The 17,059-nt window shown below is 52.8% G+C and overlaps 1 protein-coding gene across 8 annotated transcripts in view; it reads left to right on the plus strand.

Moving 5' to 3' along the window:
* Positions 1-17,059, plus strand: part of huwe1 (HECT, UBA and WWE domain containing E3 ubiquitin protein ligase 1) — a 217,123-nt gene that overhangs the window by 103,835 nt on the left and 96,229 nt on the right. For all 8 annotated transcript variants that reach the window (XM_060822431.1, XM_060822430.1, XM_060822435.1 and 5 more), the window contains 11 exons: positions 2,392-2,504; positions 3,170-3,361; positions 4,874-5,090; positions 7,365-7,487; positions 7,777-8,011; positions 9,237-9,470; positions 12,287-12,415; positions 13,279-13,374; positions 14,818-15,087; positions 16,240-16,392; positions 16,865-16,992. In XM_060822431.1, the coding sequence (XP_060678414.1) occupies positions 2,392-2,504; positions 3,170-3,361; positions 4,874-5,090; positions 7,365-7,487; positions 7,777-8,011; positions 9,237-9,470; positions 12,287-12,415; positions 13,279-13,374; positions 14,818-15,087; positions 16,240-16,392; positions 16,865-16,992 (1,890 nt within the window). The remainder of the gene's footprint in view (positions 1-2,391; positions 2,505-3,169; positions 3,362-4,873; positions 5,091-7,364; positions 7,488-7,776; positions 8,012-9,236; positions 9,471-12,286; positions 12,416-13,278; positions 13,375-14,817; positions 15,088-16,239; positions 16,393-16,864; positions 16,993-17,059) is intronic.

Below are 17,059 nucleotides of genomic sequence, written 5' to 3' on the forward strand. Positions count from 1 at the left end.
CAAAACATTCCCCCTCCTGGCTGCTGCATACATATCGGCAGTTTGCTTCACGTTGGAGCTGTTTGAGGCTGCGGTTATTGCACCCGTTTACAAGAATGGTGTTATGTATGAACCACTTCAGTTATGAAGAAAGACAGTTGAAATTGGGGCTGGTTTCCCTGTGCAAGAGAAGGCGAAGGGGAGATTTGATGGGGGTATTGGCTGGGTCGGAAGAAACTTTTCTTCCGTGAAGCAAATCCAGAACCAGAGGGGCACAGTTTTTAGTATTTTGGAACAGAAGTAGGCGAAGTGAGGAAAATCTTTTCCAGGAAGCAAGCAGTCAGGGCTTGGGATGCTCTGTGTGGAAAGGTGGTGGAGGCAGGTTCGGCTCAGGCATTCAGAGCACCGTAGCAAAAGATCCGTTGTGTCTGTCGCAGCTTCCGAGAGAGCTCCTCAGCAAGTCCTGTTCTCCAACTGTATCTCCATAACCCGTTGAGTCCTTGCAAATGTATCCAGCTCTGTTTTGAAGCCTCCTGTTGAATCTGCCTCTGCCCCTCCCAGGCAGCGCATTCCAATTCCTGACAACACAGAATAAAGGGATTTCTCCTCATCTCCTAGCTGTCTCACTGACCGTCTTGAAATTGGAACCGTGAGTTGCTGATTTATCAACTACTGAAAACAGAACGTCCTTTTTCACCCTATCAAAATTGTACTTCAATAAGGTCACTTCGTAATGTTCTCTCCTTCAAGAGTTTCTCCACCGTTTCAAAAATCCCTCATTCCTGGCATCGTTCTAATAAACCTCCTCTGGACTCTCTCCACGACTCTAATATCCTTAAGAGCCCAGAATTAGCCACAGTACTTCAGATGTGGTCTGGCAACGATTTGTGGAGGTGTAGCATCACTCCCTCGCTTTCATGCTCTACATCTCTACCTTTAAACCCAAGGATCCTATACACTGCTTCAACTTGCCTGGCCACCTTCAGAGAATGATGTATGTGAACCTCAAGGTCCCTCTGCCCCTGTACTCCCCTCAGAGTTGTACCATTGAGCCTGTATTGTCTAGCTGGGTTTCGTCTACTGAAATGTATCATCTCCCATTTCTCTGCACTGAATTCCATCTCCCAGGTGTCTGTCCGTTTGGCCAGCTTGTCAACATCTCTCTCAGGTTGTTCAGTGTCACCTTCCCAATGCGCTATTCTCCCGAGCTTTGCATCATATGTCTTGTCTTCAATGCCCAGTTTATATAAATCAGAAAAAGCAAGGGTCCGAACCTCGATCCCTGGGGAACTTCACTTTGAATGTCTCTCCAATCTGAGAAATGCCTGTCTATATCTACTCCCATTTCCTACCTTTTAGCCACAGTCTGATCCATGATGTCAAGGACCTATCAATCCCAAATATTTCTAACTGACTAACCAACCTGCCATGTCGCGAGGTATCAAATGTTTTCTGAAAATCCGAATATACGACATCCACAGCACTGACCTCGTTCACTGTCACTGTTACCTCATTAAAGAACTCAGTCAAATTTCTGACATGACCTGCCCTTGACAAGGCTATACTGACTGTCTAGTGTAAGGCATTGTGTGACTCTGATCACTAATGGGGTGGATAAAAGGATTCAGCCATGATGCTCAAAGGCCTACTCCTTGTCCCCTTTCCCTGTATGTTCCTGATGAAGGGCTTATGCCCGAAACGTCGAATTTCCTGTTCCTTGGATGCTGCCTAACCTGCTGTGCTTAAACCAGCAACACATTTTCAACTGTTGCCTGAAAAAGTTGACTGAGGGAAAGTGAGGACTGCAGATCAGAGTTGTGAAAAATTGTAGCGCTGGAGAAGCACAGCAGGTCAGGCAGCATCCAAGCTGCAAGAGAATCGCCATTTCGGGCACATTCCTGATGAAGGACTTAGGCCTGAAACGTCAACTGTCTTCCTCAGATGCTGCCTGACCCGCTGCACACTTTCCGACTCTGACAAAGCTGATTGCAAGCAGCAGCGTGATTTTAGATGGGAGAGGGAGGAGTTAGCATTGCAAGGTGGATGGCACGGTGGCACAGTGGTTCACACTGCTGCCTCACAGAGCCAGAGGACCCGGGTTCAATTCCCACCTCGGGCAACTCTCTGTGTGGAGTTTGCACATTCTCCCCGTGTCTGCGTGGGATTCCTCCAGGTGCTCCGGTTTCCTCCCACAGGAGATGCTGTGCTAAATTGCCCGTAGTGTTAGGTAAGGGGCAAATGTAGGGGTATGGGTAGGGTTGCGCTTCGGCGGGTCGGTGTGGACTTGTTGGGCCGAAGGGCCTGTTTCCACACTGTAAGTAATCTAATCAAGGTTCGGAAGCCCCGAGTGGGTTTGTGAGGTGGGGCTCAAAGGTATGTGTGGGTGGCTATAACCGTCTTGTTTGGATTCAGTCTTCCAGCTGGCTGCGAGTTTGGCCAGGCCGACATGCAGAAACTGGTACCAAAGGAGGACAAGCTTGCCACTGCTGCCACACCAGGTACCTCCACCGGAACGAAGCGCACAGGTGAGCTCTTCGCATGGTCATGCCAATCGCCAGTGACACCACCTCGCATTCATGCAGCACCTTCTCAATATGGCTTAAACAATCATTGATGCTTGGCCCCGTCAGGAGGTATGAGAACTCCAATCCCAGCGCTGGATATTAGCTCGAAGGAGGTTGGCAGGGGTGGTGAATTCAAGAGATGGCTTCCGTTGAAATCTTTAATGAGGGGTTCGGAGCACGGGCTGGGTTGTGAATCATAGACCTTGGAGCTGAAGGTGCAGCCACCAGTGCAGGAGCAGTTTCTTGTTTAAATTCGGGGGAAGGCCAGGATTGGAGCGACGCCGAGCGTCTGCGAATGGCAAGGCTTACAGAGAGCGGGGGGGACGCAGGTTATGGAGGGGGTTTTACAATGTAGGTGCTGCACGGTTGAGGGCCGGGGCTGGTGCAGTGGACCCGGGGTGACATCCGAATGGAACTTGGTGTCAGCAGAACCCAGATTCAGATCTAAGGGTCCCGTCTGTAGTCACTGGGACGTCAGTGGAGATCTCCTGCTCACAAAGAAATCACAGCTTTCCTGACACCATTTGTCTGCCCACATTTGCTTTCTGTTTAAACCCCCCCCCCCCCCCCCCCCCCAACAACAACAAAACCTCCCAAATGTCTGATGTTCTTGTCGGCCCTTTCAGAAGCGGAAATGGATGCCGCAAGCAGCACTGTTGAAGCATCAGCTCAGGGCCTTTTGGAGGGGATTAGCCTGGATGGGGACACTCTCGCGCCGATGGAAACAGACGAGCCCAGCACTTCCGACGCCAAAGGGAAGTCCAAGATCACACCAGCCATGGCTGCACGGATCAAGCAGATCAAGCCCCTGCTCTCCGGTGAGTTGCTTCCAATGAATTGTGGGCGGCACAGTGGTTAGCACTGCTGCCTCACAGCGCCAGAGGTTCAATTCCCGCCTCAGGCGACTGACTGACTGTGTGGAGTTTGCACATCTCACCGTGTCTGCGTGGGTTTGCTCTGGTTTCCTCCCACGGTTAGGTGAATTGGCCATAGGAAATTGCCCATAGTGTTAGGTGAAGGGGTAAAAGTAGGGGAATGGGTCTGGGTGGGTTGTGGGTCGGTGTGGACTTGTTGGGCCGAAGGGCCTGTTTCCACAATGTCAGTAATCTAATCAGTTGATGCAGCGTTAGTGGGTGAAGCAGCTATGGATGCTGGCAGGCCCTGTCAGACCCCCTCCGACATGGCCACTGTGCAGCTGTGTCACCAGTATCACCTCATGAAGGTGAACACACTGCTGTCGCTCATTGTACATCCTGCTGGGGCTGTTCCAGAGCGACACTGGAGGCACTCAGTGGTCGAACACTGGTTCGACTTCCCCATCTCTTGGGTCCCCCTCCAGTCTGGTTCTGTCTCTCTCTTTCTCACTGCCACCCCCCACACACCCCCACAAAGGCATCTCTCACTCCCAATCGACGCCACCCCTTTCTCCCTCCATTCCTCCCTATGTCTCTGTCTTTTTTCTCTTTTTTTCTTTCTCTCACTGTCTGTGTGTGTCTCTCTCTCTCTCTTTTCACCCACCTTTGCTCTCCCTTCCCAATTTATTGCTCTCCCTCTTGCGCGCTCTCCCTCTTGCGCGCTCTCCCTCTTGCGCGCTCTCCCTCTTGCGCGCTCTCCCTCTTGCGCGCTCTCCCTCTTGCGCGCTCTCCCTCTTGCGCGCTCTCCCTCTTGCGCGCTCTCCCTCTTGCGCGCTCTCCCTCTTGCGCGCTCTCCCTCTTGCGCGCTCTCCCTCTTGCGCGCTCTCCCTCTTGCGCGCTCTCCCTCTTGCGCGCTCTCCCTCTTGCGCGCTCTCCCTCTTGCGCGCTCTCCCTCTTGCGCGCTCTCCCTCTTGCGCGCTCTCCCTCTTGCGCGCTCTCCCTCTTGCGCGCTCTCCCTCTTGCGCGCTCTCCCTCTTGCGCGCTCTCCCTCTTGCGCGCTCTCCCTCTTGCGCGCTCTCCCTCTTGCGCGCTCTCCCTCTTGCGCGCTCTCCCTCTTGCGCGCTCTCCCTCTTGCGCGCTCTCCCTCTTGCGCGCTCTCCCTCTTGCGCCCCTTCTGTCTGTCCTTCCCCACTCCCCTGCTCACTTGCTAAGGAAGAGGGAAGCACCAGTAGCTAAAGGCTGTGGCTGTTTGATCCCTGCAGGAGTCCAAGTCAGCCTGGCGCCAAGCATGAGACATCCTAATCTAATCTAATCTAATCTAGACCCATTTGCCAGCACTCGGCCCAGCAGACTCATCGACCCTTGGGCCTGTGGCAGCTTTACCTCTGCCACTCTGAGGATTGGTTTCCCTCTCTCTAATGATTATTTCCCTTCCTGGCTTTAACCTTCTAACTGGGACTTTATTGTAACCCACAGCCTCCTCACGGCTCGGCAGGGCGCTGGCCGAGCTCTTTGGCTTGTTGGTCAAGCTGTGCGTCGGATCGCCCGTGCGGCAGAGACGGAGTCACCACCCCGCCAGCACCACCACCGCGCCCACCCCGGCGGCACGAGGGACAGCATCTGCACTCACCAAGCTCCTGACCAAAGGGCTGTCATGGCAGCCGCCGCCGTACACACCGACTCCCCGGTTCAGGTAGGTTCCACCGGTCTGCCCCCCACCTTCCGTCGCTGGAACCCTGTGCTTGGCCACGGCAGCAGCATGTCGGGTGGAATGGGGAAAGGTCGCTCACCTTGGCAAGCCTGTTCAGTGAGGTGGTGGCTGAGTTGCTCCCTACCTAGCAAGCACTCAAACTGAAAATTCTCCCCACCCCCAATATAAGATGAGTTGACTTGAAATCTACTTGTAATTTATGGTCGGCAGTTCCGCATTTGGGAAAGATTAGGGATGGCGCAGAGGCTCAGTGGTTAGCACCACTGCCTCAGCGCCAGGGACCTGGGTTCACTTTCACCCTCAAGTGTCTGTCTGTGTGGAGTTTGCACATTCTCCCTGTGTCCTGCATGGATTTTTTGCAGGTGCTCTGGTTTCCTCCCATAATCCAGAGGTGTGCAGGTTAGGGTGTATTGGCTGTGCTAAATTGGCCGTAGTGTCCAGGGACATGCAGGCTGGGCGGATTGGCTATGGGAAACGCAGGGTTACAAGGATAGTGGTGAGGGGAGGGGAGGATGCTGTTTGGAGGTGGGGGGGTAGAGGAGGATGCTGTTTGGAGGGGCGGTGTGGATTCGATGGGCTGAAAGGCCTGCATCCACACTGTAGGGATTTGATGGATCTCTTCGCTTCTCTCATGGACCACGTTGTCGTGTGCCCAACTTCGAGTTTTTTTCCTTCCCTCACTTCTCCCAGTTATTTCCTTCGAGTTCAGAAAGTAATCATTGCCCTCCTTCGTCTGGGGCAAATGGCAGGGCATAGGTTTTGATTTCTGGCTCTTTGTTCATATGATACAGGCGACATTTGCCTCCCATCCCTAATGTTTCGCCAGGTTCAGTTGAGAGGGTGGTTCGGAACCTACCTCGTGTGGTGGGGAGCAGAGTCACGGGTAGGCCCAGACGAGGTGAGGGTGGTGGGACAGACTTGCTGCCCTAAAGGAATTCGGTTAGGCGGGTGGACTTCTACACTGAGCGATGATGGCGTTAGCTTTATAATCCCACCGCCTTCCATGGGTTAAATGATTGATTTTTGCCCATTCTGGTTGTACAGTGGCTGTCTCTTGTAGCAGTGAGGCCTCTCTCAATCCTTGTGGAGCTTCCTTGCCTAACTGATTGCTCTCTGAGACCCGATCCCTGCTGCTGCAGTGAAGAGAAACGCAGCCATGATAGCATTGGCTGTTGGTTTTGTGGAAAGCCGGTTTTGTTTTGTTTTATCAATTTGAAGGAGCAGGAGAGTGCGCTCCGATGGACATCTGTGTTTCAGAGGCCAGAGCGTCCCCTGCCCGACCCCACTTGTAAATAAAACGCAGCTGGAGCCATCACCACCCCACTCTCTCTTCCTGGCAAACCACGATGAAATGCCTTTGTCCCTTCCTCTGGGCTCACCATGAGGTGCCAGCCAGTGGTTTGGAAAGCAATAGCATTAAGTGTTCTTTGGCACTCTGGTACCATTTTGACAGATCCCAAGCTCTTGTGCTGGATGTGGAGCATAAAGCACTGTGCTTAGAACCATGCAGCACAGAAGAGGCCCTTCCACCCATCGTGTCCATGCTAATCCACTTTGGCCCATGTTGTTTGAATGCTTTGGCATTTCGAGCGCTGATCCCACGTGCCTTTTCCTTTGGTAGGAAAGGTGGTGAGGGGTTTCCACCTCGACTACCAATCACCGAAGTGTTGTTGCTCCCTGGGTGTCATTTTACAGCCACCTTCTCTTCAGTCGATTGTATGTTATCGCTACGTGCTACCTAGGACCCACAGGTGAAGTGCACCCACAGCCACTGAGATTTCTTCACAGCTGGGGTCAGGGAAGCCTCTGAGAAACCACCTTACCAACCCTGGGTTGGTCCTGTGAACCTAGAACCATCTCTTCCATTGCCAGCTGAATACATTTTTAGTCTCGAGTCCGAGATGATTTAACTCCAAGAATTGGGAATGGCCCTCTACCCCAAAGTGCTGCAGAAGCTCAGTCTTTGAGTATACTAAGAGATTGATTGATAGATTTCTGTCTTCTGATGGGTTATGGGGGCGGGATGACCGAAAAGCATTGAAGTGTTTGATCAGCCATATTTGTGTTGTATAGGCTCAGTGGGCTGAATGGCCGACTGCAGTTCCTAACCCTACATCCTAGGAGGTTGCATCTATTCAGAATCCTGTTGAGTTAGCTGTGAGATTTTTCGCCCCATTCTGACACTCCGTGTCTTAAGTCATGTGCACTGCTGTAGGATTCACTTTGTTTCTCCTCTTGTTTATCCGGTGCTGTTAGGTTGACGTTCTTCATTTGTTCAGTGGGCTTCACGTCGCCCATGCTGTTTGACGAGAGGAAATACCCTTACCACTTAATGCTGCAGAAATTCCTGTGCTCTGGAGGACACGACGCCCTGTTTGAGTGAGTAACCCTGTGTGTGTTGGGGGGGGTGGGGCGGAGAGCCAGCTGAGTTCACTGAGTGTCGGGAGTGTCATTTGAAACTGAAAAGTGGAGGCCTTGTGAGCATGTGAGTCCGGCAGGAGCAGGAGAGTCCGCTCCGGTGTAAATCTGTGTTTCAGGGAGCAATAGCGTCCCCTGCCTGTTTGCCCACAGTAAACTCAGTGGCTGCTCAGTGCGATTGGTGGGTGCAGTGCTTGTTGTGACCGGGTGCGTGACCCTTGAGGCTCTGAACGCACTCTCTTCCTGCCAGGACCTTCAACTGGGCGCTCTCGATGGGCGGGAAAGTGCCGATCACCGAAGGCCTGGAGCACACGGAGCTTCCGGACGGCACGGGCGAGTTCCTCGATGCTTGGCTCATGCTGGTGGAGAAGATGGTGAATCCGACCACCGTCCTGGAGTCTCCGCACTCGTTGCCAGCCAAGCCACCCGGAGGCCAGAGCATCCCGCAGTTCAGTGCGCTGCGGTTCCTGGTGGTTACCCAGAAGGTAAGCTTCACCTCTCCCCTTGAGTTGGTGCCGAATCCTGCCGTGGGACAAGGTAGGAGAAGGCCTTCCTACCCATCTTGTCTGTGCTAGACCTTTTTGAAGCAGCAATCCAACTAGTCTTATTCCCCTTCCCCGGCCCCCAGAGCAGCTCCCCAGCACTTTTCCCTTGAAATATTTATCCACTTCACCCCTGCTTTTAATATTTCCTGTTAAATTTGTTTACTTAGACCCTGCTGCAGATCATAACTCATCGCATTCATTTTCCTTCTTTCCCGTCTGGTTCCTTTCCATCTTTTTTTTCAAGAAAAAGACCCACAACAGCTCTCGGCAAGTTGAATGGACTGCACCAACTCTTTCTCCTCAACCCCATGTCTCTACAGGAAATTGGAGCTAAGCTTGTGATACCCTACCCTGCAGTTAGTCATGGAGTCATCATGTCAAAGAGATGTACAGCACAGAAGGGGACACCCTTCGCTCCAACTTGTCCAGGTCGACCAAATGTCCTAAATTAATCCAGTCCCGCTGATTGAGTCAAAGAGCGTACAGCATGGAAACACCAGCATTTGGTCCATATCCCCCTCAATCCTCCCTATTCGTGTCCCCACCCAATTGCCTTTTAAATATTGCAATTGCAGCAGCCTCCACCGTTGGCAACTTGTTCCATTCACACACCACCCTCTGCACAAAAGAAGTTTTCCCTGAGGTGTCTCTTAAATCTTTCCCCGTCTTACCATAAACCTATTCCCTCTGGTTTTGGACTCCCCTCTGCTAGGGGAGAAAGGGCTTGTCTGTTCACCGTGTCCCTGATGATTTTGTAAACCGATATGAGGTCACCCCTTAGCCTCCAACGCTGCAGGGAAAATAGCCCCAGCCTATACAACCTCTCCCTAAGGCTAGAACCCTCCAACCCTAGTCTTCTGGCTCACTTGTATAAGGCCCGAATGTCAATCACTGTATGTACACCGTCTCTCTGCCTGACCCCTCCACCCCACCGCATATACTTCGTCTTACTCCCCTTCTCCTGCTCTTTGTGCCTCCCCCCCCCCTTGTTCTTTGTGCTTCTGCTCCTCACTTTCGCTCTTTATGCCTCCATCTCTACCTTTGTGCAGTCTTGCGCCCCCCCCCCCCCCCCCCCGTATCTCGCATTCTGTTAGCGCCTGCCCCCCTCGCCGTCCCTTGCGCTGTAACTCCGTCACGCTGTGTTCTCTCTGAACTGTTTTACCAGGCGGCCTTCAACTGCATCCGGAACTTGTGGAACCGCAAGCCGCTGAAGGTGTACGGCGGCCGCATGGCTGAGTCGATGCTGGCGATCCTGTGCCACATCCTGCGGGGCGAGCCGGTGATCCGGGAGCGCCTGTCCAAGGATAAAGAGGGCAGCAGGACAGAGGAGGAAGGACCCCAGGAGGAAGGCACAGCGCCAAGGCGTGAGCCGCAAGTGAACCAGCAGCAGCTTCAGCAAGTGAGCACCGGGCGGGGAGTGGACTGCACTCGCTACTTCTGGCACCGGGTGGATTGGGGGAGGGAAAGGAAATGGGGCAGCACAATGCCTCCGTGGTTAGCACTGCTGCCTCACAGTGCCAGAGACCCAGGTTTGATTCCACCCTCGGGTGACCCGTTTGTCTACGTATGGTTAGCATACTCTCCCCTTCTCTGTGTAGGTTTCCTCAGAGTGCTCTGGGTCCCTACCACAGATGTGCAAGTTAGGGTGGATTGGCCGTGCTAAATTATCCCCGTAGTGCCCAGGGATGTACAGGTTAGGGTGGATTGGACGTGCTAAATTGTCCCCGTAGTGCCCAGGGATGTGCAAGTTAGGGTGGATTGGCCGTGCTAAATTATCCCCGTAGTGCCCAGGGATGTGCAGGTTAGGGTGGATTGGCCGTGCTAAATTGTCCCCGTAGTGCCCAGGGATGTGCAGGTTAGGGTGGATTGGCTGTGCTAAATTGTCCCGTAGTGCCCAGGGATGTGCAGGTTAGGGTGGATTGGCCGTGCTAAATTGTCCCCGTAGTGCCCAGGGATGTGCAGGTTAGGGTGGATTGGCTGTGCTAAATTGTTCCCATAGTGCCCAGGGATGTGCAGGTTAGAGTGGATTGGCCGTGCTAAATTGTCCCCGTAGTGCCCAGGGATGTGCAGGTTAGGGTGGGATTGGCCGTGCTAAATTGTCCCGTAGTGTTCAGAATGTGCAGGTTAGGGTGGATTGGCCGTGCTAAATTGTCCCCGTAGTGCCCAGGGATGTGCAGGTTAGGGTGGGTTGGCCGTGCTAAATTGTCCCCATAGTGCCCAGGGATGTGCAGGTTAGGGTGGATTGGCCATGCTAAATTGTCCCCGTAATTCCCAGGGATGTGCAGGTTAGGGTGGGTTGGCCGTGCTAAATTGTCCCGTAGTGCCCAGGGATGTGCAGGTTAGGGTGGATTGGCCGTGCTAAATTGTCCCGTAGTGCCCAGGGATGTGCAGGTTAGGGTGGGTTGGCCGTGCTAAATTGTCCCCGTAGTGCCCAGGGATGTGCAGGTTAGGGTGGGATTGGCCGTGCTAAATTGTCCCCGTAGTGCCCAGGGATGTGCGGGTTAGGGTGGGATTGGCCGTGCTAAATTGTTCCCCTAGTGCCCAGGGATGTGCAGGTTAGGGTGGGATTGGCCGTGCTAAATTGTCCCGTAGTGTTCAGAATGTGCAGGTTAGGGTGGATTGGCCGTGCTAAATTGTCCGTAATGCCCAGGGGTGTGCAGGTTAGAGTGGATTGGCCAATTGGCTGCATGGTGGCCCGGTGGTTTTGCACTCTGCCTAAGCGCCAGGGACCTGGGTTCAAATCCAGCATCTGACGACAGTCTGTGTGGAGTTTGCACATTGTCTCCAGGGTTTCCTCCAGGTGCTCCGGTTTCATCCCACAATGTAGCGCTGTGTAGCTTAGGTGAATTGGCCGTTCTAAATTGGCCATCGTGTTCAGGGATGAAGGTTAGGTGCATTAGTCAGGTGTGAGTATAGGATAGTAGGGTACGGGAGAGGAGTTGTGGGGGCTTTTTGGGCCGAAGGGCCTATTTCCATATTGTAGAAATTCTATGCTCCTATGTCCAGAGAAGTGCAGATGAGGGTGGATTGGACATGCTAAATTGCACCATAGTCTCCAGGGATGGACAGGTTAGGTGGATTAACCATGGGAAATGCAGGATTACAAAGATAGGGGGAGGATGGTGAGTCTGGATGTGATGTTTTTCAGAGGAGCAGTGTAGACTAGATGGGCTGAATAGCTTGCTTCAATACTGTCAGGGTTCTGTAGATTAGAAACCAGAGGACTGACGCATTCAGCAAGTTTGTGTCCCTGGTAGTCACTGGGAATTTCAAAACCATGGATTTCTTGGGTAAGGTATATGTAGGTTCGTGGGTGCCAACAGCTGAAATTTCACCTCTTCCCCCCACCCCTCACACTCTCCCTCACAGGCAAGTGCACTCCTGCACGCGTTCATGCAGACACTCATCTTGAACTTTTACTGTAATTCAAATTGGTTCTTTTTGACTGTTTGGAGACTTTTAATAGCCTTTCTCTTGGCCATGCCCTTTTGGCCAGAAGTTCATTGGCACCTGCCTTGGTACCTTAGCTAAAACTGCTGAGGGTAAAGCCACTGGCATTGCCTGATGTGGCTGCTGTGGCTTCCTGACAGATGAATGGAAAGTGCTGAGGTTGCAGCCTTTTGTGTTCCGGTCCCGTCACTAGCCCAAGGCGCTGCTGGCTGAGCATGAGACTTTCCCAATCGCCCCTGTATTCGCTGTGTGAATGCAGTGTGGTTGGCGGATGCCCCATTCTGGGTAGCTAGGCATGCTAGCAGGGCAACACCCCGACTGATGATCACCGGTTCCACCCGTGGTTCCTTCCAGTGCTTAACCTCTCTGAGAAGCTGGGTGAGGATCAAAGCTCCCAATTGTTTGGTGTCATGAGATGGAAACCCAGGGGCAGTTGCATTTACTGAGTGGCGTGGGAATTTGGAGGGTGGTGTGGTGCTGAGCGTAGCACGGAGCCCACTGTGCTCTTGTCAGTTCCAGCCTTGTCACATTTTGGTTACCCAGCGCAATGTGGCGTGTTCGGGGTGTGTTATATACAGAGTAACAGATACCCGGGAGGGAGTTAACAGACTGGAATCTAATCGAGAGGTTCGGGGTGGTTTATATACAGAGTAACAGATACGGACGTGGGGGGGGTTCTGTGAAAGGATGTGATGGATGCAGCTCTATGTATTATAAATGAGTGTGGTTACAAACTCCAGAGTGAATTGTTTCTTTGCTTTTCAGCTGATGGACATGGGCTTCACGAGGGAGCACGCCATGGAGGCCTTGCTGAACACAAGCAGCATGGAGCAGGCGACAGAGTACCTGTTAACGCACCCTCCGCCACTTCTGGGAGGAGCTGTACGCGTGAGGGCACGTAACAGTCTATTCATGCACTTCATGGGGAGGGGAGTGGGTTGTGGAGAATAGATATCTCAGTCTGGTTCTTTATAGTCGTCAGGCAGACTGCAGTCTAATCACAGAGTTTGGGGTGGTTTATGTACAAAATAACAGATATCTGGGAGTGAGTTACAGACTGGAATCTAATCAAGGGGTTCAGGTGGGTTTATATACAGAATAACAGCTCCCCGGGAGGGAGTTACAGACTGGAATCTAATCGAGGGGTTTGTGGTGGGGTTTATATACAGAATAACAGGTACCCGGGAGTGAGTTACAGACTGGAATCTATTTGAGGGGTTTAGGGTGGTTTATATACAGAAAAACAGATACCTGGGAGTGAATTACAGACTGTAATCTAATCAAGGGGATCGGGGTGGTTTATATACAGAATAACAGATACCCCGGGAGAGTGTTACAGACTGGAATCTAATCGAGGGGTTTGGGGTATGTTATGTACAGAGTAACAGATACCCCGGGAGGGAGTTACAGACTGGAATCTAATCGAGGGGTTCGGGGTGGTTTATATACAGAGTAACAGATACAGACATGGGGGGGGTTCTGTGAAAGGATGTGATGGATGCAGCTCTATGTATTATAAATGAGTGTTACTCAGCGTAAGGCTGGTGATCTTGACATTGTCCTTGTAACTCCTGGGTGCGCAACATATTCAGAATTGCCAATTCCGTGCAGCGATTCATTCCTTCTCAAAACTGTGAGGAACTGTGCTGCTGGCCCTGTGCTCCGTATCACCTGTATTACTGTAGAGGAATCTGTGTATGGTGGGACTTGGAAAGATGTTTCTTCCTGTCTGAGAATGTGTGACTAAATCTTTGCAGGAGCTCAGTATGTCTGAAGAGGACCAAATGATGAGGGCAATAGCCATGTCCCTGGGGCAAGATATTCCCATGGACCAGAGTACAGAGTCACCAGAGGTAAGGGATTTTTAAAACAATCGTTGTCTCTCTCCCATTTCTCCACGGGATATGCACACCCCTAATTTCCTGTCACTGAGCATCTCGCTCGGGCCCATTTCAAAGGCTCACCCCCATTTGTCCTGGGTCTGGACCAGATCAGGGTAGAAGATTTCCTTCACTAAAAGATGGGGGTGGCACGCTGACGCAATGGTTAGCACTGCTTCCTCAAAGCGCCAGGTATCCAGGTTCAATTCCAGCCTCAGGCGACTGTCTTTATGGGGTTTGCACGTTCTCCCAGTGTCAGTGTGGGTTTCCTCTGGGTGTTCAGGTTTCCTCCCACAGTCCAGGCATGTGCAGGTTAGAGTGGATTGGCTGTGCTAAATTGTCCACGTAGTGCCCAGGGATGTGCAGGTTAGGGTGGGATTGGCCGTGCTAAATTGTCCCCGTAGTGCCCAGGGATGTGCAGGTTAGGGTGGGATTGGCCGTGCTAAATTGTCCCCCGTAGTGCCCAGGGATGTGCAGGTTAGGGTGGATTGGCCGTGCTAAATTGTCCCCGTAGTGCCCAGGGATGTGCAGGTTGGGGTGGATTGGCCGTGCTAAATTGTCCCATAGTGCCCAGGGATGTGCAGGTTAGGGTGGATTGGCCATGCTAAATTGTCCCATAGTGCCCAGGGATGTGCAGGTTAGGGTGGGATTGGCCGTGCTAAATTGTCCCCGTAGTGCCCAGGGATGTGCAGGTTAGGGTGGGATTGGCCGTGCTAAATTGTCCCCGTAGTGCCCAGGGATGTGCAGGTTAGGGTGGGATTGGCCGTGCTAAATTGTCCCCGTAGTGCCCAGGGATGTGCAGGTTAGGGTGGGATTGGCCTTGGGAAATGCAGGTTTCCAGGGAAGTGGGGGTGGGTCTGGGTAGGATGCCGCTCACAGGATTGATATTGACTCGATGGGCCGAATGGCCTGCTCCACACTGTAGGGATTTTATGAAAGGCCGTTAGTGAACCAGAAATGGTTTTTCCAGCAAATAAAGATGGTCGTCATGGTCACCATCACCAAGACTATCCTTCAGTTTTGGTTTTTCTTAAGTTAACGTAAATCACACCAGCTGCTGGCAGGCGGATTTGAACCTGTGCTACCCCCAGCTCGGGGCTTCAGTGTTATCGTGCAGGGTGCCATTCAGCCCATCGCCCTTGTGCTGCCTCTTCAACAGCTCCACACCTGCCCTGCGCGATTGTGAATGGTTCCACTTCAAGCGTTTACCCGATTCTCCTTTCAAACGTTGCCGTTGTATTTCCTCCCACCCCTTGGCAGTGCAGTTCAGACCGCCGTGTGCCAGTTTTACCCCGGTATTGTGGGATTGGCACTGCGTGGGTTTAGCCGGATGTGTATCTCGCGTTGCCTTTCGGTTTCCCGGGTGGCAGCCACCCCCTGGCTCTGACCGCGTCCGTCCGTCCCCTGTTTTGCCAGGAAGCAGCCCGCCGTAAGGAGGAAGAGGAGCGAAAGGCCCGCGAGAAGCAGGAGGAGGAGGAGGTGAAGAGCCTAGAGAGATATCAGGACGTGGCACCCCTCGAGCCGGACGAGTTGAACACCTTCACAGAGAAGATGCTGCCCGGCTGCTTCCACCTGCTGGACGAGTTACCGGACACGGTGTACCGGGTTTGTGACCTGATAATGACTGCTGTCAAACGCAACGGGGCTGACTACAGGGACCTGATCCTGAAGCAGGTGGTCGAGCAGGTGAGGGACCTGTTCTAAGATTATGTTGGTGGACGCGTGCGTTTTTTTTTTGCCTTAACATTTAGATTATGTTTGCCGTTTAAATCCTTGTTGACTGTCTGCTTTCGTTTTCAAGTGTAAGAGGTTCACTGAGAATCGCAGGATGTTACCTTGCACTTGTCCACTGAAACCTCAAGCAGGCTGAAGTAAAAGAGAATATTTTGTGGAGCATTTTGGGGCCTCCGTGGAGGTTTAAGATCAGGAACAGGCCATTTGGCCTTGCTCTCCACCATTCAACAAAATCGCAGCTGACCGGCTGTGTTTTTCCAGCACCATTCTAATCTGGACTCTCGATTCACAGCTGATCTGATTGCAGCCTCAGCTCCACATTCTCGCCACCGCTCCCCCAACCAAAATCTGTCCAGCTCAGCCTCAAATGGCCCAGTCTCTGGCATCCCTGGGGGAGAGAATGCCAACTGCATTTAAGGCCGTGGGAGGAGAAAAATCCTCCTCCTCTGCATCTTAAACAGGAGACCCGTCATTTTTCAAGCGCCTCCCCTGGTCCCAGCCTGTCCCACAAGGGGGAGGGGGGAATCTTCCACTCAGCCTCTACCCTATCAGCTCCCTTCAGGATCTCTATTGGTTCCAGTATGAAGTAGCTAGCTACCGGCCAAAGCCTGTGGTTGCAATGACTGGACTATGTTTACATCGAGGTTTACTGTTCCGACTGCTTGCAGACACTTCCATTGTTCAACGCTGACCAAAAGCAGGATCTGAAATTGATGGGGACAGTGCAGGTATTCACTGGGCTGGAGTCTGACGTGGCTGTATTGGGGAGAGAGACTGAGTGGTATGGAAGCTATACTTTCCCTGTGTCAGAAATGGTTCTTTCGGAGAGCTGCAGAGTTAATCCCCCTCCCCAGCTTCTCCCTTTTTTGGTCCCTTACTTCGTGACATCTCCCTCGAAGTTTGCAGTCGCGACTGCTTCCCACCACCGTTTCGGGCCATATGTTCCATATCTCAGTCCCTTCTCCCCATCTCCGCTCTGGCAGCAGCCCCTGGCTTGGCTTGTGTTGTTCCGCTTCTCATCCTCCTGTTTCTTATCCCCTCCCGCTGTGCGGTGCGTTGTGCGTTGGGCAGTGCGGGTCAGTGTTTGTGTGTGTGTTCCAGCAGGTGTGGGAAGCTGCCAACGTCCTCATCAAAGCGGCGCTCCCCTTGACCACCAGTGACACCAAGACGGTGGCGGAATGGACGAGCCAGATGGCCACTCTACCGCAGGCCTCTAACCTCGCCACCCGTATCCTCCTCCTCACCCTCCTCTTCGAGGTATGTACTTTGTACGGCTTCTGGGTCGCGGAGTCAACTTGGGTGGGGGGGGAGTGGAGATGGTGATTCCATGAGGATAAGCTGAGAGTTGTACCTATTTTCTGGGGGGTGTGGTGGCATGCAGATAGTGAAGCAAAGTACGAGGGTCCTGCGGGATGGGACGGGAGGGAGATGGTTGGCAATACCGTGCTGATGACTCCTGGAAGTGGGGGCGTGAGCGAGCCAGAAGTCTGGGTAGAATGTGCGTCATTGCAGTTTTGAGGGACAGGTGGATGGATTGCATCCGCGCGATTTGGGATAGCAGAGACCTTGATTTAAGATGGGATTCCTCTTTTGGAATGGGGCAAACCGTCTGCACTGTGTGAAGCAATGGTCCAGTGCCGAGACGCTGGCCACCCCCTGGGTCTGGTTTGCCAGCCTACGCTAGCTCCACCTCTGACTGTGCGCACTGGCCTTGCATCTCTGTTTCCAGGAGCTCAAGCTGACCTGTGCCCGGATTGTGGAGACGAGTGGAATCCTGGATGTCTTGATCAAGCTGCTGGAGGTGGCGCAGCCTTGTCTTCAGGCAGCTAAGGAGCAGAAAGAGGTGCATACGCCCAAGTGAGTCTTCGGGCATTCGGTGGGAATCCGACTTCACTGTCCCGTCTTGAGCCGGGGAGTTCTGATT

Source organism: Hemiscyllium ocellatum, unplaced genomic scaffold (genome assembly GCF_020745735.1).
Source record: "Hemiscyllium ocellatum isolate sHemOce1 unplaced genomic scaffold, sHemOce1.pat.X.cur. R, whole genome shotgun sequence".
NCBI classification, from domain to species: domain Eukaryota; kingdom Metazoa; phylum Chordata; class Chondrichthyes; order Orectolobiformes; family Hemiscylliidae; genus Hemiscyllium; species Hemiscyllium ocellatum.